General features: G+C 42.5%; 1 protein-coding gene across 1 annotated transcript in view; it reads left to right on the top strand.

Annotated features, from left to right (window-relative positions):
• Positions 1-22458, top strand: part of SMIM35 (small integral membrane protein 35) — a 48052-nt gene extending 25594 nt beyond the window's left edge. Inside the window, exons 3-5 of the mRNA XM_041772998.1 lie at positions 20478-20594; positions 21590-21623; positions 22322-22458. Of these exons, the coding sequence (XP_041628932.1) occupies positions 20478-20594; positions 21590-21623; positions 22322-22421 (251 nt within the window). The 3' untranslated portion in view covers positions 22422-22458. The remainder of the gene's footprint in view (positions 1-20477; positions 20595-21589; positions 21624-22321) is intronic.
• Positions 22459-25199: the final 2741 nt, after the last annotated feature.

Here is a 25199-nt window from a genome sequence, read left to right on the forward strand (position 1 = left end):
CTTGGGATAAATCTCACTTGGATATTGTATATAATCCTTTTTATATAATAAAATCCTATAATATTGCTGGATCCAGTTTTTTAGTATTTTGTTGAGGATTTTTGTGTCCATTTGTCTGTAATTTTTATGATTATCTTTGTCTGGTTTTGGTATTAAGGCAATAAGGTCTTTAAAAAATGATTTGGGAGTATTCCCTCTTCTGTTTTTCAGATATTAACTCAGTAGTGAAGATATTTGGGCTTGGGCTTTTCTTTGTGGGTAGGTTTTTAATTACTTATTTAATCTCTTTACTTGTGTCTACTCTGGTAGTCTATTTCTTTTTTTTTTTAATTAATTTTTATTGGTGTTCAATTTACCAACATACAGAAAAACACCCAGTGCTCATCCCGTCAAGTGTCCGCCTCAGTGCCCGTCACTCATTCCCCTCCAACACCCGCCCTCCTCCCCTTCCACCACCCCTAGTTCATTTCCCAGAGTTAGGAGTCTTTATGTTCTGTCTCCCTTCCTGATATTTCCCAACATTTCTTTTCCCTTCCTTTATATTACCTTTCACTATTATTTATATTCCCCAAATGAATGAGAACATACACTGTTTGTCCTTCTCCGATTGACTTCAGCCCTTTCTCCCACAGAGTTACAAAATCTATTTCTTTTTGAGCCAGTTTTAGAAGTTTACATCTTTCTAGGAATTTGTCCATTCCATCTATGTTATCTAATTTGTTGTACAGTTGTTCATAGTATTCCTTTATAATCCTTTTTGTTTCTGTAAGGTCAGTAGTAATGCCCCTTTGTTCATTTCTGATTTTAGTAATTTGAGTTTTCTCTCTTTTTGTTTCTTGGTTAATCTAGCTAAAGGTTTGTCACTTGTTGAACTTTTCAGAAAATCAACTTCTGGTTTCCTTTATAATCTCTATCATTTTTCTATTTTCTGTTTAATTAATTTCCTTACTTCTGCTTGCCCTAGTTTTGGCTGTCCTTCATTTTCCAGTGTCTTAAAGTGGAAGGTTAAGCTATTGAGATCTTTCTTCTTTCTTCAAGTATGCATTTACAACCACAAAATTCCCTCTAATCACTGGTTCAATTGTACCCCATAAGTTTTGGTATGTTGTATCTTTATTTTCATGCATCTGAAAGTGTTTTCTGATTTCTCTTTTGACTTCTTATTTGACTCATTGGTTATGAGTGGTTATTTAGGAGTTTGTTGTTTAATTTTCATGTATTTGTGAGTTTCTTAAATTTTTTCCTGCTGTTGGTTTCTAATTTCATTCCATTGTGGTCAGAGAAAATACTGTGGGTTATTTCTATCCTTTTAAATTTTATTGAAATTCATTTTATGCCTAGCACCTAGGGTCTAGACTAGAGAATGTTAGATGCAGACTTGAGAAGAATATATATTTTATTGTTGTTGACTATAGATGTCTTTTAGGTTGAGTTGCTTTATAGTGTTGTTCAAGTCTTCTGTTTCCTTCTTAATCTTTTAATTGTTATATCCAATCTTGGAAGTAGGACATTGAAATTTTCAACTATTACTGAATTGTCTGTTTCTCTCTTCATTTCTGCCAGTTTTTACTTTATGTATCCTGGTGCTGTATTATAATTATTATATCTCTCTGATGGATTGACCCTTTTATCATTATGAAATGTCCCTTTTTATCTCTAGTAACATTTTTTTTAAGAGAGAAAGGGGAGAAGAGGCAGGGGAGAGAGAGAGAGAATCTTAAGTAGGCTCCACACTCAGTATGAGATCATGACCTGAACCAAAATCAAGACTTGGACACTTAACCAACTGAGCCACCCAGATGTCCCCCTAGTAACATTTTAAAAAAATCTATTTTATCTGATTTAAGTGAAGTTACTCCAGCTTTGTTTTAGTGGCTGTTTGCCTGATATGTGTACTTCTATCCTTTTTATATTTAACTATTTGTTTCTTTGAATTTAAATCATATGTCCTGCAGACAATATATAGTTGAAGAACCATGTTGGTTTTTTTTTAAAGCCAGTCTGAAAATTTCTGCTTTTTTATTTGCCTGTTTAATCCATTCATATTTAATTCTATTATTGACATAGTTGGATTTACATCTGCCATTTTACTTTCTGTTTTCTGTATGGCTTGTGTCTTTTTGTTTTGTTTATCTAGTTCTTCTTTACTGTTTCTTTTGTATCAAGTGGATATTTTTCTAACACAGCATTTTAGTTTCTTTAATATTTTTTCACTATTTTTAAAGTGGTTGCTCTATGGTTTACCATATACATTTTAGCTTACCAGAATCAGCTTCAGATTTATACTAGCTTAATTTTAGTGATATTAGAAACATTATTTCTAGATAGCTCTATTTCATTTTCCTCACTTTTGTATATTATTGTTATACATATCACATCTATTAATGTTACAAATCCAACTATCCATTATGTTATTCTACTAACGGCAGTCATTTCCTTAGCCCAATATAGCTTTGCTCCCATCCACCTCCTTTGTATTGTTTTTAACCAGTATTACATTTTTATATGTTAAGGTCCAACATTAGATTATATACATATTATTTATACAATTGCTTTTTAGTTATAAGAAGTAGATAAATATGCGCTTATACTTTAAAAATAATTATATAATTACCTGTATTGGTACATATTACCTTTGTTTTCTTTGTATGGATTCAAATAATCATCTAGGATCATTTTCTTGCAGGCTGAAGAACAACCTTTAGTAGTTCTTGTAAAGTGGGTTTGCTAGCAACAAATTGTCCTAGTTTTTATCTGGGAAAATCTTTATTTCACCTTCATTTTTGAAAGATAGATCTGCTGAATAGAGGATTCTTGGTTGATTTTTTTTTTTTTAAGCTTTGAACGGTTTGAATTTTGTTATTCCACTGCTTCTGGATTTCATTGTGTCTGCTGGGAACCTAGCTGTTAATCTTTGTTAAGTGACAAGTCCTTTTTCTCTTGATGCTTTCAAGATTTTCTCTTTGTCTTTGACCTGTGGCCTTTTTTACCGTGGCATGTTTGTTTGTGACTCTCTGTGTTTGTCATATTGGGATTTATTGAGTTTCCTGGATGGATAGGTTATTTTTCAATAAATTTGGGAAGTTTTCTGCCATTATTTAAAAAAAATATTTTCTCTGCTTTTTTCTCTCCTTGCATTCTGGTACTCCCATTACATATATGTTGGCACACTTTTTGGTGTCTTACATTTCTCTGGGTTTAGTTGACTTCATTCTTTTTTTTTTTTTTTTTTTTTCTGTTTTTCAGCTTGTACAATCTCTACCAATCTAGGATTCAGGTTCTTTTATTCTTTCTTCTGCTGGTTTAAATCTACTGTTGAACCCTTCTAATGAATTTTTTATTTCAATTATTGTACTTCTTAAGTCCAGAATCTCAATTTGACTATTTTTAATAATTTCTTTTGCCTTACTGATATTCTCTTTATTAGGTGACATTGTTATCATACCTTCCTTTGCTTATTGAACCACACTTTCCTTTAGGTCTCTGAATGGGCCTTTTAACAGGTATTTTGAAGTTTTTCTCTGCTAAATCCAACCTCTTATTCCTCTCCCAGGCAATTTATGTTACTTGCTTTTCTTTCTGGAGTATGTTTTATAGCTTAAATTTCTTTGTATATGTCATGTATTTATTTTTGTTGGAAACTGGACATTTTAAGTGATATATCGTAGCAATTCTGGGTCCTGGTTCCCTCCGCCCCAGCTTCTTATTATTTCTTGTTTATTTTTTAGTGGTTGGCTGGATTATTTTAGTGAAGTCTGTTTTTCCCCACTAGTGTCCAGCCTCTGATGCTGTTTGTTCCTGAGGGAGATGGAGCTTTGAATATGCCAACAGTTACCCTGGGATGACAGTGGTATTTGTAGTCCTCTCTTCCTTGCTTTTCTTGACCACATCCTGCTGCTAAACTCCACTATAATTGCTGGTTATTGCTCTATTGTTTTCAATAAGCTCTGGGGTATAATTTGCTCTACAAATGAATCCAAACAAATTGTGGCTTCTCTGAAGGAATAGTTTCTGAGGTCTCTGATATGTGTCTTGGCACCACAAAGATTTCTCCCAGCTGTCTTATTTCCTGGTTTTCTCCTACAAACTCGCTAGCCTTACAATTGAGCTATGTCTTCATTAAATCCCTGAATCGCCCTTAATTTGCTCTTCTTTACAACCTCCACTGTATTGAGAGCAAATCTTAGGTTTAAACTTCACGATGTTCTGTTGCAAAGGTAGTCAGTTCCTATGGGAAAATATTATGAGATGTTTTACAGCCTGGTTTCACCCCAGGAACTATCTGAGCCAGGGCCATGGAGCTGGGGGCAGTGGCAGATCCCTCTCTGAGAGCTACCTCTCCTCTAGGACGTGAGCACTCAGTGGGTAGGAGACAGAAGCCCAAGGTCCTCTTGGTTTGCCTTTCCTGGTGTGAAAACTCACTTTCGTAAGCCATGGCAAAGGTAATTAGGGACCCAATATTCTCAGCATGCCATGCCCAAGGTAGTGCCTCAATTAAATGAAAGGGGGCTGGGAGGAAGAGGGAGCCCTTAGAACCATTTCCAGAGCTTTAAATGTTTGTTGTTGTTTTAATTTTTTACCAGTTTCACTGGAGAAGGGACAGTGGATCTTCTAATGCTGACATTTTATCTCTCTGACTCCTTTATTCTTGAACAACCTTAGGCTGTTACAGACCTCGTCGACCAATGCAGTAAAATCCTGTTTTGGCCTGAGCTAGTTTCCTAATTAACTAAATATAAGCCTTAATACTCTATCTCTTTCACCAAAGCTACCTGTTCAGCTGCTGGATTTTTGGATTGCTGACTCCACATACTCCATAGCTGAGATGATAATTACCCAAGTTCAAGTCACTCTCTCTTGCTTCCCAAGTGGTCTCCCTGTCTCTCTATAGGCTCTTGCCTAATTTATTCTACACACATCAGAGTGGTCTTTAGAAAGAACACATTTGGTCACAACACTATACTACTTAAATGCTTGATTGATTTCCCATTGTTCTTACAATAAAGTTCAAAATCCTTAACATGTACTGTGAGGCCCCATTTATCTCTTCCACCTCCTCCTGTACCCCACTTCCTGCTCCTTCTCTCTCCTCATCCCACAGCAGCACATACTCTGGTCTCACACTAGTCTTTGCAGTGTTTTACTGTGCATGTCCCATGCTCTGTCCTATTTCAGGCCCTTTGCATACATGGTTCTGTTTGCCTTAAATGCTGCTCTACTGATTCAGGTCTTGCTTAAATATTACCTCCTCTGAGGAGGCTTCTTAACCTCCCAGAATAACTCAGGTTCTCCTGTTCTAAAGGCATGCTGACACACCATTCTTCCTAGAATGTGTTTTTTTGACCAACTGATTACTAGGATGATTATTTAACATACCTCTTCCCCGTAGAGCATGAGCTCATGAGAGCAGGGATCCTGTCTGCCTTGACCACTCTATGCCGAGTGTCTAGTGCAGACCTAGCAGAGTAGGGACTCCATAAACACTGTTGAGTGTAGAAATGAATGCTACATGGAGCATAGAATGCCGAGAACAGGAGGCTGGTCCTGGGGCTCTGCTTAGAGCTGGTAGGGAGCCAGATGAAAAGTTCAGAAGAAAAATCCTCACCACTTATATTCATAGCTACAACCTGGTCTTACCAACTAGCATGGCAGCCTAATGGACACATATTCCAATTTGTGAAAAATATCTTGGTGCATATAGGAAATAGTCATTTCCTTCTTACTCCTGCTCTTAACTCTGTGGTCCCTGAGCCTGTTTTAACCCATATTTGGAATTGCGAGGTTGGCATAAAGACAGTGATGATTTTTTAAAAAAGCAATCAATAACAACAACAATTACTATTTGAAATAATATATTTCTACCACAAAAAGCACTTAATAAATAGTAAAGGTAGCAGTTAATTTCAAGTGGTAGGTACTTTTATTTTTGTTAGATAGATAAATAAGCTGAGTTTGGGAGAGATTAAGTATCTTGCTCGAAGACACATTATAAGTAAAGTTGAAATTCAAATTCATGTCTGTTTGGCACCAGCACTCAGATTCTTAAAACTGTTCTGTATTGCCAAGGGATTCTAGAATTCTGTTAAGTGATTTCTTGCTGTCTGATGGTCTTCTGAAACTTCATGTAAACTTTCATCTGAAGTGGTTTTTGAAACTTATGCCTGTAATTGCCTCGAGAGAGGCAGGCTTCTCTTTCATCTCTTATCAAGAGATCACTGAAAACTAAAATCTGTTCTAAGCATTCTATGTTTGAGTAGACTTTCTTGCTGTAGACTTTCTTGATTTTACAAGGACATTATCAGGAAGCCAAATGCAACAATAACAACAGGAAAAGTCCCTTGACTGTACTAATAAGGCAGCACGTAAACAAATATGGAAGAGAATACACAGGGGCTTAATAATCTAAACCCTATTTAACCTTATTATCTCTAAAATCTCTTAAGTCTGGAAAATGCTTGTTAAAGGTCTTAGAACCAAACAGGAGGGTAGATTTGAAAACATATCTACAGGATGAGGTTTTGTTGAGAGAAGCAGTGAAAGCACAGATCTATGTTAATAAACGAGAGGCTTCTTTTCTCAGCAATATGATCCTGAGATAACTGCCTTGAAGACTACATGTTCTAGAATACTTGCTAATTGGTCACCAAGAGAATCCCTGAGGTCTTTAAATTAAAAATCCAAAATTAAATAAAACATCAGATAAAGACTTCCTGCTTCCAAAACTATACGAACCTTGACTTAATTGAAGATGCCTGACCCTTGTAAAATTTTACTGTAATTATAGACATTTTTAGATATGTATACATGCAAATGCTTAACATATTAGTTTATTTGAATGCATAAAAATAAGAAAAACAGGGGATCCTGGATGGCTCAGTGGTTTAGCACCGCCTTCGTCCCAGGGTGTGATCCTGGAGTCTCAGGATCAAGTCACACATTGGGCTCCCTGCAGGGAGGAGCCTGCTTCTGTCTCTGCCTGTGTCTCTGCCTCTCTCTCTCTCTCTCTCTGTGTGTCTCTCATGAATAAATAAATAATATTTAAAAAAATAAGAAAAACAAAAATGGTACAGAATCTCACTTTCCAGAAAACTTTTATTTATTTATTTTTAGTTAGACTAATATATGTACCTGGTAATAAAATTTAAACCATGAGGGAAGATATAAAAAATAAAAGTACCTTTCTGCCACCACCAAGCTCTGCCTCTGACAGTTCACCACAGTATTTTTCTTCTGTATCTGTCCGGTAAATTATGTATGCACATGTAACAAATATATGTTCTTTTGAAAAATAGACATAAAATATGTAAATGTATTTGTACAAATCCATATACAAAGTATATGCATGTAACAAAATATTCTTTTGAAAAATATACATAAAATATATAAGTATATTTGTACAAATATATGTATAAAATATATAAATATATACACCGTACATAACATATTCTTTTAAACTTTGATTTTTCATTTATAAAATGCCTTGGAGACCATTAAATAGAGACCAACTACTTTTTAGAAATTATTAAATTTTATTTTGAAATGATTACAAGCTTGGGGTGCCTGGATGGCTCAGTGGTTGAGTGTCTGCCTTTGCCTCAGTTCATGATCCCAGGGTCCTGGGATCGAGTCCTGCATCTGGCTCCCCGCAGGGAACCTGCTTCTCCCTCTCCCTCTGCCTATGTCTTTGCCTCTCTCTCTGTGTCTCTCACGAATAAATAAATCTTAAAAGATTACGAGCTTATAGAAAAGTTGAAGCTATATATAAAAAAAGTAAATAAATTTTCCCTGAATGATTTCAGAGTAAGTTACTGACCTGATGGCCCCTCACAACCAAATACTCTAGAGTGTTTCCTTACAAAGATACTTCCCTGCATAACCAGGATACAATGATCAAAATCAGAAAATTAATATCAATATGTTACTCCGTCAGATTATTCAGGTTCTGTCAATTGTTCAACTATGGCTTTTAAAGCAGAAGGACCCAGTTCAGAATCACAGGTCCTAGTTAGTTGTCATCTCTTTTTAATATGCTTTGGTCTGGAACATGTCTTCAATATTCTCTTGCTTTTCGTAACCTTTACCCTTTGAAGACTGCAGGCCAGCTATTTGGTAAAATGTCTTCCATTTGGGTTTGTGTATGTCTCCCTCAGGTTCTGCATCTTTAGCAGAGAATGATTCTGTGTTCTTCTCCCTGGCATCCTGTCAGGAGGCACACACACCCTTTGTGTGTGTGTCATTTCTGTGGATGTTCACTTTATTACTTGATTAGAGGGGTGTTTACCAGGCTTCCCCTCTGCAAAGTCACTCCTTACTTTCTTTTTAATTAATAAGTACTTTGTGAGGAGGAATTTGAAACCACATAAATACCCCATTATGCACTGAACTTTTCATTAGTTAATGTCTGTAGGGATTTAGGTTTCTATGTTATTCAGTGGATTGTTACTGCTATTATTTATTTTGATATTCAGACTATCATGGTTTGGCCAACAGAAGCTGACATATATGTCTTTTTTTTTTTTTTTAATGTAAGCTCTATACCCAAGATGGAGCTTGAACTCACAACCCTGAGATCAAGAGGACAAAGCTACATACATACACATCTCCTTTTATTTCTGTATCTTGTCATATGTAGAAAATCTGAATTCACATCAACAGCTGCAGTGTAACACCAGAGGGTCTATTCCACATTTTCCCCTTTTTGTGTTTGTAATTCCTTCAGCCGAGAGTGAGAAACTTGGTTATTATTATTTATATATTTATTTATTTGATTAATCCCCTGTATGTTTTCACTTCCTTTCCCTGCTGCCCACCCCCTGCCACCCTTGCTTTTATCACCCTACTTGGGATCTGACACTTCATCTTGGGCTACCCTACCCCGACATGGCTTTTCAACTCACCCTGCATAGGCCCTGACGCTGTGCCACCACTCTTCCAGGGGATGTCCTCTGCACCCTGCTTGGGCTTGACTCCCTTTGCTGTCCCATCGCCTTCAACCCCATCATGGATGCCTTTCTCATCTCACTCAGGCTCTGATTCTACGTGCCATTCTTCCTTCAGGAATACCCTCCTTACCCTGCTTGGGCTCTTATGGCCAATGTCCGACTGCCCTAATCTTCCATATGGTTTCCCTCCTCTCTCCACTTATCCCTGACTCCTCACACCAGGCACCCCCTCTTCATGGATACCATCCTTACTCTACCTGGAATCAGACACCTTGCATTGAGTAGTTCTCCTCTATAGACACCCTCTTCACCTTGCTCAGGGCCACCATGGTGCCACTCCTCCCACCAACTCAGTTGGGACCAAAAAAAAAAAAAAAAAAAGCATGTGGTTATTTCATTTCTTAAGTTCTTTCATATTTGAGAGTGTCTGCTTCTTGTCTTTATATTTGGACAACATCTTGGCTGCATAAAATATTTTTGGGGATTTCATTTTTTCCCCCTTAAAACTTTGTAGACATTGCTCCATTGTCTCCTGGCATTAAGTTTCTGTGAGAAGTCTGAGGTCAGATTAAATAATGTTGCATCCTCCTGCCATTCCCCCAAGAGATTTTATATTTCTGCCTGGACAGTTGGGGTTCAATAAGGACACAGAAACCATAATAAGTATTTTTTAAGATTTTATTTTATTTTTTAATGAGAGACACAGAGAGAGGCAGAGACATGGGCAGAGGGAGAAGCAGGATCCCTGCGGGGAGCCCACTGTGGAACTCGATTCCAGGATCCTGGGATCACGACCTGAGGCAGACGCTCAAACATTAAGCCACCCAGGCACCCCCCCATACCAAGTATTTTATTATTTTTATTTTATTTTATTTTTAAAAGATTTTATTTATTCAGGAGAGAGGCAGAGACACAGGCAGAGGGAGAAGCAGGCTCCATGCAGGGAGCCCAATGTGGGACTTGATCCCAGGACCTGAGCTGAAAGCAGATGCTTAACCGCTGAGTCACCCAGACATCCCATACCAAGTATTTTAAGAGACAGAATTTATCATAGAAAATTGTTAAATAGTAACTGAAAATGAAGGTGGAGAACACTAAGGTGTCATGAAGGTAGCAATTGCAAGAGGCAGCCACTACCCTTAGGGCAGGGAAAGCAAAGGAAAGAGCTTGGAGAACCTCTACCCTCTGGGTTTTTTTTTTTTAATGTAAGTTCTATACCCAAGATGGAGCTTGAACTCACAACCCTGAGATCAAGAGGACAAAGCTACCCCTTTGGGGTGGTGGGCTTTGGCAGTCTGGTGCTCATGTCTCTGGAGTAGGGGGTAGGAGGAAATGAGATTAGTCTTATGAATTTGAAAAAAAACTGCAAACCAGACCCAATGGTTTGTATCATTACAATTTTAGTATATGCGCTGCCAAAGTGAGCACGAGACTCAATGGTTTGTAGAAGAAACTTCTGGGAGAAGGCAGCAATGGGTGGTGCTGACAGTAGTAAGAGCTCTATGGGAAGACAGTGGGAAGCAGATGCAAGTCCTCCTTTGCCCCCTAGTCTTTCAGTCTTCCTCCAGCATTCCCTATTGGCAGAATCTCCCTTGGCTGGCAAAGGAGAAATGTGGTTTGCAGAGTCCCAGCTGCAGAATCACAAGGCTGAAAATAGAGGCTGGCCTTGAACTTGAGAAACAATATCTTACTAACTGGAACAACACTTTAATTAATTAGAATATACATTGATCTTAAGTGTTCCAAATCAAATTTTTTTTTCCCAGAACCTAGTATACTCTTAATCTGCAGATGCTGCCCAGGCTTTTCAAGGAGATTCTCTTGTGTCCTATTTTTAAAAAAGATTTTATTTATTTATTCACGAGAGAGAGAGAGAGACAGAGACAGAGACATAGGCAGAGGGAGAAGCAGGCTCCCAGTGGGGAGCTGATGCAGGACTCGATCCCAGGACCCTGGGATCACGACCTGAGCTGAAGGTAGATGCTCAACCATTGAACCACCCAGGCATCCTTGTCCTATTTTTTTTAAAGATTTTATTTATTAGAGCATGAGTGGGAGGGGTAAAAGGAGAGGGAGAGAGAATCTCAAGCAGATTTTGCACTGAGTGCAGAGCCTGATGCAGGGATTGATCTCATGACCCTGAGATAATGATCTGAGCCAAAACCAAGAGTTGGATGCTTAACTGATTGTGCCACCCAGGTGCCCCACTTGTGTCCTATTTTTAGGATTTTTTGTGCCTATTATTTGGGAAAATATTTTTTGAAAATATTTTCTATTTAATTTATTGTGTTCTCAACCTCAGAGTTATCAATTTTCCTTCAGTTGGATTATCTTTGTCATCCATAACTATTAGCTTTTTCTCTAATTGCTTTAATTTCTGAGTTTTTCTTCCCCACCATCCATGCTTTTCTTCAGCTTTGTCTCTATGTTAGTAATTTAGTTTTTAATGATACCTATTCTATTCTTTACTGTTTTTATTGAATGTGATGTCTCCATAATGATATTATGTGGTCCTTAATTTGTTTCTTTAATCTTTCGTCCCCTGTAACCTTCCTTTATTTTAATGTATGTTTTTAGTAAGTGCTTCTAATGAGTGAAGTGATTTTGAGGAGTTTACTCCTTTTTTTTGAGTAATGGTCTGTTCTTTGTTGGGGTCTTGGTCCTTCTTCGCATTTGGCTTTATTTATATACTTATGCTACACTTTGCATGTGTAGTTGCTATGCCATTTATTTGGGTGGCTAAGGCCAGACCTGCTGTTTGTCTGACATAATGACAACCAACTATATTCTCCTGCATCTTGATTCTATTTTCAAAAAGGGAGATTACGATTTCACCTCAAACCACATATTCACTCATTTCTTCTTCTCTCAATTCTTTCCTCTCCTTCTTCGCCTCCTAAATACTTCTCACCCTCCTTTGTTCTCAGATTCTTCTTTTCCTATTCCACTTTTTCCTCTTTCTTCTTCATCTTTCCAAGTATACTTTATGCTAATTTTCTTATTTCCTAAAAACCTGGGTTTCCTAGATCAATATTTTATATAAGGACAAGCATAGTCTTTTTAAAAGGGATTTTAATGGAGTTGATTTTTGGGCCATATCCAGGAATATAAAACATTTTCTAAACTTAAAGTTTAAGTACCAAATAAAGTCTATGTGCCATAGACTACAGAAAAATCTCTGGGATATATGTATATAAAGAAACAGGAGACAAATATTCGAGATAAAGTAACACTGTACCAGAGGTTTTGTGCCTCAAGTCCCCACTGATCTGTCTTGTAAACTTGGCTGGAACAGTGACCATAGATGAAGATGCTTGGAGCATTTTTTCCATCTTCCTCACCCAAATCCAAATCCTGACTCTTACTATGCTCTGGTCTGCAAGGACAGGGAACTGTCATAGGGAGAGTGCCTGAGCATAAATGAGGGGTTATGATGGCTAGACTGATTGCTTACTGTTCCAGGCACATGGAAGGGGGAAGTGAAATAGAATAGCCATGACCATGACCTTTTGACACTCACTGACCCAGCCCACTAGTAAATTTGGGCCAATCAGCATGATGCAGGGGAGTAGTAGAGCAGATTGGGAAAGGAGATGTAGAGGGAAGTCTTGAAAATATCTCTTCCCTGAGAGCCCCATGGTCCTTTATGGGATCAGGACTAATAAAAGATCACAGTAATATTACTCCTTATTAATCACATGGTTACTGAGCCACACACAAATCTTCATCTTAAAGATAATAGTGGAGGGTGGAGAGAAATGCCGCAACCCCCCCTCCCACCATCAAATAAAGCCATTAGTGGTACAAAATAAGATTCCCAATTCTTTTTTTTTTTTTAGATTTTATTCATTCATTCATTCATTCATTCACGAGAGACAGAGAAAGAGAGAGAGAGGCAGAGACACAGGCAGAGGGAGAAGCAGGCTCCATGCAGGGAGCCTGATGTGGGACTCGATCCCAGGTCTCCAGGATCAGGCCCTGGGCTGAAGGCGATGCTAAACCACTAAGCCACCTGGGCCACCCAATTCCCAATTATTTTAAGGATTATTTATTTATTTGAGAGAGAAAGAGAGAGTGAGAACAGGGGCAGAGGGAAGGAGAGAAGCCTCAAGCAGACTCCCCGCTGAGCATGGGTCCCGATAGGGGGCTCAGTCCCAGGACCTTGAGATCATGACCTGAGCCAAAATCAAGAGTCAGATGTTTGACTTACTGAGCCACCCAGGTGCCCAAGACTCCCATTTTAAGTAACATCATTTTAAACAAACATCTTAGGGATTTGAAGCTATTTCTGGGTCCTGTGGATATATGCCTCCCTGCTGTAGATAATGAAAGGATCAGTCCTTTTCTAAGCTGATGGTGGTGGGTATATTAAATTAGGGATAGCCTCAGTAATGAGTTAATACTGTTACCTAACTACTGACCTAAGGAAGCTTCATATAAACTATTCAAAAAAAGTGTTATCATAGTTGTAGAGATGTCATCTGAAATTTTTTAAAATTTCTAATAGCCTTACAGAGCAAGTCATTTTAAGCAATAAAGGATAATAAAAGGGATATGGAATTTGGAGCCAGAAATAACTGGGTTCTTGCTGTGGCTCTGCTGTATAGAGCTCCTCAGATTTGGGTAACTAGTAAGCTTCTATAAGCCCTTATTTACAGTTTCCTTAAAATATAAAATGGCAATGATATTGCAGCCTAAAAAAGCAAAAACAAAAAAGTGATGGTAGATTTTTTTTTGGATTTGCATAGCTGATAGCCTATTTGAAAAATCAGAGAGAATTATCATGTATAGTACCATCTTTGGGACCAACATTGTTTTATTGACCCTTCATGAAACTTGGAGTTTGTGGAGAAGAAATAGTTTTTATTCGGTGTATTAGTTTAACATAATGTCACAGTTACTGAGGCTTACATGAAACCTGCATTTCAGTGCAATGTATCAGAGTTCAAAGAAATATTATTTTGTTATACAAGATCCTAGGGTTTTCTCTGTTCATCTTGAATTATTCCAGTAATAGAGCTATCCTAAATAATTTCTGAGGAAATCTCTGTCTGTGCTTAAAGATCATTCCTTCTCAGCACAGGCATTACACAGGAGAGAAGACGGGTCAAGCTTCTTTATTTCTACTGAGAAAATACACTCCAATGTATTCATCTGCTTTGCTTCATTCTAAATATTTGGTTTTGCCCTATATAAATAATACAGAAAATTCACCCTCCAATCAAGGTCTTATCAGAGACCATGTACACTTTCCACCTTACAGATACGCTCTAGTTGAAAATAGTGATTCTTACAGAGGTTTGGTAAAAAGGAAATGTAACCCTTGACTTCCCTAGGTAGTTCAGAGTTTTTTTGATGTAATGAAATGGAAAATAGGTTTTTCTATCCTAACCATGGATGCCAGAATTCCTCATAGGGAAGGAAAAGTTTGAGTAGATAGTTGATGGATTCTTTAAGTTTAGAAAATGTTTGACCAAATCCCTTCAACTAGTTCTCCTATCCTTTTTTCCTTTGAGGGCCCCAATTATACATGTACTAGTTTGCTTGGAGTCATCCCATATTTCACTGGTGCTCTTTCCATTCATGTGTTCTTTATTCCTCTGTATCTCATTTTGGGTAAGTTTCTATTGCTAAGTCTTCAAGCAGACAGCTTTGATTCTTCCATAATATCTAATTGGCCATTAACCCCATCCAATGTACTTTTCTCCCAGACACTGTGGTTTTCATTTCTGGAGGTAAGATTTGGGTCCTAAGAATAAATCTAGCAAGAGGTATGGAAACCCTTTAAAGGTGAAATTGTAAAACATATGATAACTTATAAAAGATGATACAGATACATGAAAACATACACCATATTTATGAATTTGAAGACTCCATATCAGTTTCATCCAAATGAAACTATAAATCCATGGCAGTCCCAATCAAAGTTCTAATAGATGTTTTCAGCAATCTTGAAAAGCTGATTCTAAGATTCACAGAGAAAGACAAAGTATCCATCATAACATATCTTTTTTTGAGGGAGAATTAGGAAGACTATTTATTTTACCAGTCATCAAGATTCCATTTTTATTATGAAGCCATAGTAATTAAGATGATGTAGGAGGGTTATAGTGATAGATATTCAGACTAATAGAAGACAAGAGAGTCCAGGAAAAGAAACAAACATACATGGAAAAAATGTTATGTGAAAGTGAAAACAATGAAGATCATTAGGGCAAAGTATGGAGAAGTAATTTTCCATATAAAAATTAGATCCTTAGGATACCTGGGTGGCTCAGTGGTTGAGTGTCTGCATTTGGCTCAGGTCATGATCCTGTGGTCCCATTGGGCTCCCGCAGGGAGACTGCTTCTCCCTCTGCCTATGCCTTTCTATGTCTCTCATGAATGAATGAATGAATGAATGAATGAATAAATAAATAAATAAAATCTTAAAAAATAAATAAAATCTTAAAAAAATTAGATCCTTACCTTAGAACACATCCAAAAAATGAAGACTAGGTAGATTAGTGTTCTAAGTGCAAAAACCAGAACTTTAAATCTTTTAGAAGAAAACTAAGGGGTATATCTTGGAGTAGGTATGGATATATATATATATATATGATTTAATTATATATGATTTAATTTTTATGTATATATATGATTTATATATATGAATCATATATATATATGATTTAATTTTTATTTTATCTCATTTTTTAGGCAGAGAGAGGGGAAGGGGGCAGAGGGAGAAGGAGAATCCCACTCAGGCTCCATGCCCAGCACAGAGCCCAACATAGGCTCAATCTCATGAACCTGAACTGAAAACAAGAGTTGGACACTTACCTGACTGAGCCACCCAGATGCCCCAGGATGGATTTCTTAAATAAGAGTTTTAAGATGACAACTATGGATGAATTTAAAATACACACTTAAATCCTGCCCCAAAAAGATGCTGTAAGTAAGCAAATTTAAAGGATAAACCACAGCCAGAGACATCAGGGGATCCCTTTGTAAATCTCTAGAAATCTCTTTGTGCAGCCTTCCTTCCTGGTGTTCTTATCCTGGCCCCCCAGAGCCCGAATCTTTCTCCTCAACCTGGACTGTGGGACTCTCTTTGGGTCTCACGTCCCTGTACTTGGAGTTGGGAACCCACCCCAGGCAGTAAGCTGGGCAGTCGCAGAACGCCCCTTGTTTCATTCTCGCCTTTCGGGAATCCTCGTCTTGCATGACCTTTCTCCATTATTTTACCTATTTTTGTCTGGTTTTCTAGTTATTTAAGGTGGGAGAGTAATTCTGTTCTCCCATTATTCTGTCTTGGCCAGTAGCAGAAGTAATCCTACCTTCATTTTCATGAAGTTTGGAAACAAGCAAGACAATTATATAAACACACACATAATGGGGAAAAAATGAGATAGTATAAAGAAACCTGCCTAAGGAAGCTAAACGTCAACTTTGAGAGAACAGTTACTTGGAGAGGTAGGAGAAGGCTACGCTGAAGTTAACGAGCAGTAATGGTGGAATTTTTGAACTCTTTGAAGCTTAGTGGTAGGCACATGGATGTTTATCATGTTATTCTGTGTACTTTCTGTGTGCATAAAATATTTTATAAGGAAAATGGAATGGTATGCAAAAGGGAGAATAAGTAAAGAATATTAGTTAAAGATGGGGCACTGGGTGGCTCAGTCAGTTGAGTGGTCGAGCATCAACTCTTGGTTTTGGCTCAGGTTGTGATCTTGGGGTCATGGGATTGAGCCCTGTGTTGGGCTCCGTGCTCAGTGCTGAGTCTGCTTGAGATTCTCTCCCTCTCCCTCTGCTACTTCCCCTGCTCTCTCCCTCTCAAATAAATAAAATCTTGGGGCACCTGGGTGGCTGAGACGGTCAAGCATCTGCTTTCAGCTACAGTCATCATCTTTGGGTCCTGGATTGAGCCCCCTGTCAGGCTCCCTGCTCAGAGGAGAGTCTGCTTGTTCCTCTCCCTCTCCCTTTCCTCCCTTCCTCTCCCTCTGCTCCTACACACTCTTCTTTCTCAAGTGAATAAATAAAATCTTTAAAAAAGTAAATAAAATCTTTAAAAAAATATTAAAGAGTGTCCTATGAAGATAAAGAGGTGAAATAGAGTAATTCGTGTATCTGGGAGCTGTCTCAGCCAGAAGGCACCGTCAGGGGCGGGGACAAAATAGTAGCCAATGGAGCCTGTGCATCTCCTTCCCTCACCAGCTGGGTCTCCGGAAGGCGTGTGATTTCCCTGCTGGTGCTTTCCTTGTGGTTCTTTTCTTTGATGAAACCCTTTAAGACCTCAGCTTCCACAAACACTCCTACCATGCCTTGCTGAGTCATCCACCACTCCTGGGACCCTCCCCCTTGTTTGTGAAGTCTCAAGCTCTTGGGTTCTTGTCATGCACTCTGTGGCCCACACAGATGGTCTCCTGGACTTTGGCCTCCCAGTTTCTTGCACCGCTCTCCACAGTGACCATCTCTTGCTTGGAGCTTCACCACAGCCTTCTGACTGGCTGCCCTTCATCATCATCACCCCCCTGCCATGTCTCTTCTTAACACAGTAGCCAGTGGGGTGCCCTTTTAATACAAGGCATCACATCACTTCTCTGCTCAAAATCCTCTCGTGATTCCCCACCTTGCTCACAGGAAAACCCAAACTCCCCTTATTGCCTCTGAGGCACTATACTGTCCGGCTCCTGTTACCCACCTCCTGCCGCTCATCCCCTGCCCATCACTCGGGGCTCCTCCTTGACATTCCTGGAACCTGCCCCACACGCTCCTGCCTCCGTTGGACCCACTGCCCCCTCTGCCCCGCACGTTTCTGCTGGAGCTGTCTGCGTGCCGTGTTCTTTCCTTCAGCTCCTGCGGGGCTTTCTCCTCAACTGTCACCTTCTTCATGAGCCCATTCCCACCTCCTTTATTTAAAACTGTACCCTCATCCCCACAGAGCTTTCCATCTCTTCCTCTGCTTTCTTTCTTTCCCCTCACCATGCATCACCTTCCAGGATACTGTGTAATTTATTTCTTTACTTTATTGTCTGTCTCCCTCCACTGGAATATAATTTCCATGAGAACAGGGACATGTAGGTTTTATTTATTGCTGAGATACAAGTGTCTAGAACAAGTGCCTGGCCCAGAGAAGATGCCATTAGTGGCTCTGGGTAATTAGTGGATTACCACCATTTCTTGGAGATGTAAGGAGTGGGGGAAGCGTGCATAGTCCCTGATGCCATGTGCTCACATGGGCACCCATGGCAGTGGCTGTCATGTGGACTGGACTCTGAAGCATCAGCTTGCAGGGGGCTGCAGAGGTGTCCCTGAGATCCCAGCCGCATGGCACCTTCTGGTCTAGAAGTTTTCTCGGTGACTTCCCTGCTTCTCCTGGGGACATGGAAATCATTTGGCTGCTCCCGTGTCGTGAGAGGGCACAGCAACTCTCCCAGACTGTCCAAGGGTCCATCTGCCAGGGTGGCTCTTGTCTTCCTGGGGCTCATCCTCGGATCCCACAACTCTACCTTCAGGTTCTGTTGTCTCCCCAGGGCTCAGTTTTGGATCATGGAACAAGGACTTTCTCTCTGGGACCCACTGATATCTTTTCAGTGTTTTCCAGTGCTTTCCACCACCACCCTCCCCCACTTCTCTTAATTTCGCCTTTTCCCTTCCTGTCCCCCAGGCTGGAGGATTCTCCTCTAGCACGATGAGGAGGGCAATCTTGCTTTGGCTCATCTCTTTGTCTAAGTTGTGAATCCTTTCAATTTTTCTGATGGCCTGGGTTTTTGAGGTCTAAGATAAAGCCTTCCCCTTTTCTTTGCTGGGAGGCTTCCATGGGAAGAAGGGCCAAGGGGCATGGGGGAAGGAAAGGCTTGGGCAGGGGAGATTGTGAAATATTTTTAAAATGCAGCCAGGCCATGTAATGATAAGAATGACAACAACAATGTTGTAATTAATGTTTGTGAACTTAGTGTATGCCCGGTCTGCTGGGTGCTGTCTATGCCGCACCTCCATCAGTCATCCCGGCAACTCTACGTGTATTTTATTATCATGCTCATTTTCCATAAAAGCAAACTGAAGTCCAGCGAGGGGAAGGGATTTGCTCAGGTCCCACATTTTGCAAATGATGGGCCTGGGCTTTGGAAGCAAGCCTGCTGTGCCAAAGGCTGTGCTTAACCACTGTGCCTCCTGGCCCCCTGAGACAGCCCCGCCTCTTCAGGACCCTAGGCCACCAAGACCAGGATCAGGTGATTCTTTCACACTCCTGGTGCTCATTCAGCAGGAGCGGGGCTGGCCCTCCTCTTCTTTCCCTGGCCTGCCAGGTGGGTCTCTCCACGCTGCTCCCATTGGTAGCCTCGTTCTGCAAAGCTGGCTTCCCTCTCTGCTTGTGCTTGAGGCCCATCTCATCTTCTTGGAGGAGTCCAATCTCCAACCCCTCCTCTCCCTCCTTCCCTCCCCCATCTCTCCTTCCTCCTTCCCCCTCCCCTCTCCCCTCTCTCCCACTTCCCTCCTTTCCTTCCTATCTCTGGCCCACCCCGTCCCTCCTTCTTCCCTTTCTCCCTCAGTTTGGCTTTACAAATAAAATATAAATTTAGCTAAGAGCTCATACCACAAAAAAGGAAGAAGCGATAAGTATAAGCAGCAAATGGAGTTTAAAAGTAAACACCCTGCCACGCCATCCATGGGCTTTGCGGGAAGGGTACTGAGGATCTTCTGGTCTCCGCTCTGGGGGCCACAGGTGAGGCTGAGGACAGACCTTCTGGGCTCCCTCCCAAAAACAGAAGTGCCTTTTCCAATAAGCAGAAGGCCTGTAGCAATTGCACTACTGGAGATTTACCCCAAAGATACAGATGCAATGAAACGGCAGGACACCTGCACCCCAGTGTTATAGCAGCAAAGTCCACAATAGCCAAACTGTGGAAGGAGCCTCCGTGTCCATCGACAGATGACTGGATAAAGAAGCTGTGGTCTGTGTATACAATGGAATATTCCTCAGCCATTAGAAAGGACAAATACCCACCATTTGCTTCTATGTGCCTGGAACTGGAGGGTATTATGCTGAGTGAAGCAAGTCAGTCGGAGAAGGACAAACATTATATGGTCTCATTCATTTGGGGAATATAAAAAATAGTGAAAGGGAATAAAGGGGAAAGGAGAGAAAATGAGTGGGAAATATCAGTGAGGGAGACAGAACACGAGAGACTCCTAACTCTGGGAAACGAACAAGGGGTGGTAAAAAGGGAGGTGGGCTGGGGGTGGGGGTGACTGGGTGACAGGCACTGGGGGGGCACATGACAGGATGAGCACTGAGTGTTATGCTAAGTGTTGGCAAATTGAACTCCAATAAAAAAAATGAGGAAAGTAAAAAAAAAAATGTTACTTTGGAGAAACAAGCTGACTTTAAAAATGCAGGGTTTTGCTATCCTGGTGTGACTTAGCTCAAGCAGCTACTCAGATGGCGATTCCTAGGGGAGCCATCATTCTGATGGCAGTGGATGGGGGGAGACTCGGAGCCAGGGGGAGGACCATGGGTGACCGACCCACTGAGGGGGCCGTGTGTCTCTGCAGGTGAGGACTCCATCAGCACCCTGGGCCTGATCCTCGGCGTGGGGCTGTCGCTGCTGCTCGTGTCGGTCCTGGGCTACAGCCTGGCCAAGTGGTACCAGCGTGGGTACTGCTGGGAGGGTGAGTGTGCACCTGCCCCCTCCTGTAGCAGTTGGCAAGGCCGGGTGGGGCTGCAAACTCTGCAGCATGGCATCATGCAAAAATATTTCCTGTGGCGGCTGACATTGTTGAAGACTTGAGTGAGGGTGACGGAGCACTTGAGTGGGTGGGGCTGGGGTACTAGGCCTTCACCAAGGGAGTGGGGGCTCCTCCTCCTGGCCTGAAGTTTCTTTCTCTTCCCTCAGAGCCCACAAGAGTCCATCCCCAAGGTGTGTGTGGGCTTCGAAGCCAGGGGTGGTGGGCTAGGCAGGTGTCCCCCACTCTGGCTCCTTGGGCATCTCTTCCCCTGACTGTGATCTTGGGGTCCTCTCTCAAGCTAGCTTCAGCTTCCCTGGGAATCTCCCAGAATTTGCTGGGGTGCTCCCAGTTCTGAGCCATATCTGTGCTTCCCATAGGCCCTCGGAGAGATGACGGCACATGCTGGGGTCCCCGGAGGTAGAGATCATTTCTCAGACCTGCAGTTAACCTCCTCCATGAATGTTTCTTGAGCACCTACTGTGTGCCAATGTACTTTAGCCTAACACTATTTTCTTTAAAATTCCACTTAAGGTTGGAATTCTTAGTCTCTGTTTGTTATAGATGAAGCTGGAAGGCTGAAGACGCAGGGTTAGAGAGTGGCACAATCTGGGTTCAAGCCCAGGTCTGCTTCTTTTGGGCTCTAAGCTAGGACTGCCTCTTTCCCAGGGTCATTGGTACCCTTAATGGGAGGATGCCTAGGCATAGGATCTGCCTCTCAAAAGCTGGTGGTTCTGTCTGGGAAGATGAGGTACACCCGGGTACGGGCAGGTGGCAGATAGTGAAGGGACATGGGACCCTCCCACAGCATCCTGAGGTCCAGCCCAGCCACCCAACTCCTCCCAGATGGGGTAAGGGAGCACCAGATGTTCCCAGAAGGGTGAGGAGCAGGTCTCCCTCCCTGGAGGTACTAATCCTCTCTTTTCTGATTGTCTTTCTAGGGCCTAATTTTGTCTTCAACTTGTACCAGATCCGGTGAGTGGATTCAGGGCAGATCTGAGTGGGGTTAGGTTTGGAGCCAAGATACACTCTTTCTCTTCCTTGGCTCTGGTTCCTCCCCATCCCCTTGAGCAAACAAGAGAAAAGGAAGGAGCCAGGGTCTACGTAGAAAGAACCATGAATAAAAACTTGAATGTGGACAGGATTATGTAAGACCCTACTGATGGTGAACCTCTTAACATTTACCCCCAGGTAGGGGGGGTAAATCCATTCATTCATCCACTCATTCATTCCTTCATCATCTACTCATCATTTATTCAGGAAGGATCAATTGTTGCAGATGTAGTGATATTAGTTTCTAGGGGGTACAATGAGCATAGTCTCTATCTTTAGGCATTTCGCTGCCTGTGGTGGACACAGGCCTGACTACAAATAATATAATCTCAGACACAATGTGGTGTCAAAAGAGAGGAGCAAATGGAGACCACCAGGGATTTAGGGAGTAGGGGGGTGAAAAAGTCCCCCTGTGGTAAGCCATCTTGTCAAATCTCTGCCACAGAGCAGGCCTGCTCTTGGTCTGGCCCTGAGACATGGGCCAGTTCCTGTTCTTGGAAGATGAGTCAGTCAAGGAGTCACAGCCAGGAAGTTCTTCCCATGCTCTGGTCTAGGGAGATGGGGTCCCAAGGAGAGGTCAGGTTCTCAGCCTCCAAACCTGATTGGATCATTTTTTTCAGGAATCTGAAGGAGCTGGAGGTGGGTCCACCCTTCACCATCAGTGGCCACATCGGCAGTTCAGATGGTGGCTACATGAAGTTCTCTGACAGGCTAGTCTGATGGGGGAGTGTCAGCGTCTGGAGCCCCAGAGAGGTGAGTGGAAGGTTGGTGAGCTCCTGAGTAAATCTAATGTTCTAATAAGGTCCTCAGATAGTGCAGACACCCAAGTCTAGCATTGAGGACTGTGTGGAACCCAAGAGATCATTCAGTTCATCCTCCACCACTTCTAGGGGGTGGATCTGTGGGAGGTAATCTCAGGTACCAAGGCTCAGGGTCATGCTGTCCCCACCACCTGCTGGTAGCAGACTGTTCCTTTTCGCCTGTGTACCCAATCCACATCCTGCCTTTCTTTCCTGGGGATGTTCTATTTCTAATCAGATGGCAGCTTCTAGAGTTGAGCTTTCTGTCTCAACCTTTTGCTCTGAGTTGAAGGTTCTAGATGGCTACTCTGCCCAAGAAGGATCACTCCAGGGTGTCACTTCTGAACTGAAAGCCCAGGAGTGATCCCTGCTTCATGGCCACCTGACCCTTGGCTCACACCTTCCCTCCACTTGCCTTCAAGCTCATCTCCCCTCCATCCATTTTCTCCCTCCAGCCATCCCTCATGTACCCCCAGTTTCTCTCTGAGCTGATCCTCTGGCCTGGAAGAAGCCTTACCGGAGGCAGTGGTTTAGAGGAATCCTTTCCAGGCCTCATCTCTTTGTTGCCCTCCCTTTGCTTTTTCTGCAGGAGGCAGCTCCTGGTACAGGCACCTGCCCCTCCCAGGCTCCCGGGCTGCCTTTATCCCCCAGGGCCTTCAAGGCCTGGCCTGGTCCCTTGTTGTGGACAGTGAGGAGTCACTCTGGGTGCACTGCAGGCCTGCAGTGGGAGGACCCCCAGGAAGGGTCTGGACTCTGGACAGAGTCCGGTAGAGTGGAAATGGCTTTCTCCTCCAAACAAAGAAAGTAGCCATTGCTCAGGAGTAGAGACTGGTTCCCAGGGGACCCCTGGGCCTGGGGAAGGGTTCCAGGTGTCCTGGAGAGCCAAGCCATCCTGGCTCAGCCCGGTGTGGGCAAGGCCTGCAGACCCAGAGGGGAGCTCTCCACGAGGCATCCCCTAGACACTTCCCCTCAAAGGACAGACTCCAGAGGCTGGAAAACCAGTCATATCTTCAATAGGCAAAGTCATGTGGGAGTGGGAGTGATTCCAGATGCTGTTTTTAACCTTCCTACCAGAAGCCAACTTTCCCCAAGAGCTGAAGGCTGCTCTTGGTGTTTGCTCTTCCCTGTTGCACTCCGTGCTTCATTCTGGTACTTTCAACCTTCCCACATTCCTGTCTACCACCTGGTTCTGCTGCTGAGGCTCAGTGCTGCCCAAACCATTTGGAGAGCAGTTCTTAAAACAGTCTAGAAGCATGATCTTATTTTCTGGGCTCCCGCAATGGGTGGGCATGGGTTGGGGGTGGAGATCTCGATCTCCCTGTGTCGTGTGTTTCCTGTGCCAGGCTTGCCCTGTGACAGGAAGGGTGGACCAGAAACAGTGGGAGTCGGGGAGGAACCCAGGCCAGGCTAAAAACAACAACAACAAAAAACCCCAACCAAGGGCAGCCCTGGTGGCTCAGCAGTTGAGCGTCTGCCTTCAGCCCAGGGCGTGATCCTGGAGACCCTGGATCGAGTCCCACGTCAGGCTCCCTGCATGGAGCCTGCTTCTCCCTCTACCTGTGTCTCTGCTTCTCTCTCTCTCTCAATCTCACTCTCTCTGTGTGTGTGTATTTTTCATGAATGAATAAATAAAATCTTAAAAAAAAAAAAAACAACAACCAACCCAGCTAATGCACAAGGGAAATCACAAACCAAGTGTAGATTGGTGGACACCAACACTGTTTGCCTTGTGAATCACCATTTTTTCCTCTGGTTTGCCCTACTGGACCCAAGGTGGCGTCCACACCTGGATGTTGTCTCAGGAGGCCCTTAATGCAGAGTCCTTCTATCCAGAGAGGCTGTGCTCCCGGGGGCAGCTGTGGATGGAGCAAGGCCAGACAGGAGCCCAGCTGCTGCTGAAACTGCAGGCAGAACTACACCCAGGCCAACAAGACATGTCCTGGGGAGCCCAGGACAGTGAGAAACAAGGAGGAGAGAAGTCATATTATTTGTCTTTCTATCCTCACTTCCTGGGGGCCTGGTTTCTTTCTTGCTTTGGATTCTATTTTTTTTTTAAAGATTTTATTTATTTATTCATGAGACACACACACACACACACACACACACACACAGAGAGAGAGAGAGAGAGAGAGAGAGAGAGAGAGAGGCAGAGACACAGGCAGAGGGAGAAGCAGGCTCCATGCAGGGAGCCCAATGTGGGACTCAATCCTGGGACTCCAGGATCACGCCCTGAGCCAAAGGCAGGGGCTCAACTGCTGAGCCACCCAGGCGTCCCTAGCCGATTGTGGAGGAGGGAGGAGGGGAGGAGAGGAGACAGGAGAGGAGGGGAGGGGAGAGAAAGGGGGGGAGGAGAGGAGGAGAGGGGAGGGGAGAGGAGGGGAGAGGAGGGGAAAGAGGAGAGGGAAAGAGGAGAGGTGAGGGGAGGAGGGGGGGAGAGAGGAGGGGAGGGGAGAGGAGCCTTACCAGTCCCTACCCCTCACTTCCTACCAGGACTGGGGGGCCACTCTCCTAGCCTAGCCCAGCAATGACTTAATAAACCGGATTTCTGAATTTGGAGGTCTTCATCTGGGCTCCAGAATTTCTATCCATGAGTTGATGGCGGTGGGGCTGAGCCCCTCCTGGCTTTTGGTCCCTCCTTTTCCTGAAGTCTTTATTGGGAGAGCAGGGAGGAGGGGGATTGACATCCTTCCTCAGATTT

Source organism: Vulpes lagopus, chromosome 10 (genome assembly GCF_018345385.1).
Source record: "Vulpes lagopus strain Blue_001 chromosome 10, ASM1834538v1, whole genome shotgun sequence".
NCBI classification, from domain to species: Eukaryota; Metazoa; Chordata; class Mammalia; order Carnivora; family Canidae; genus Vulpes; species Vulpes lagopus.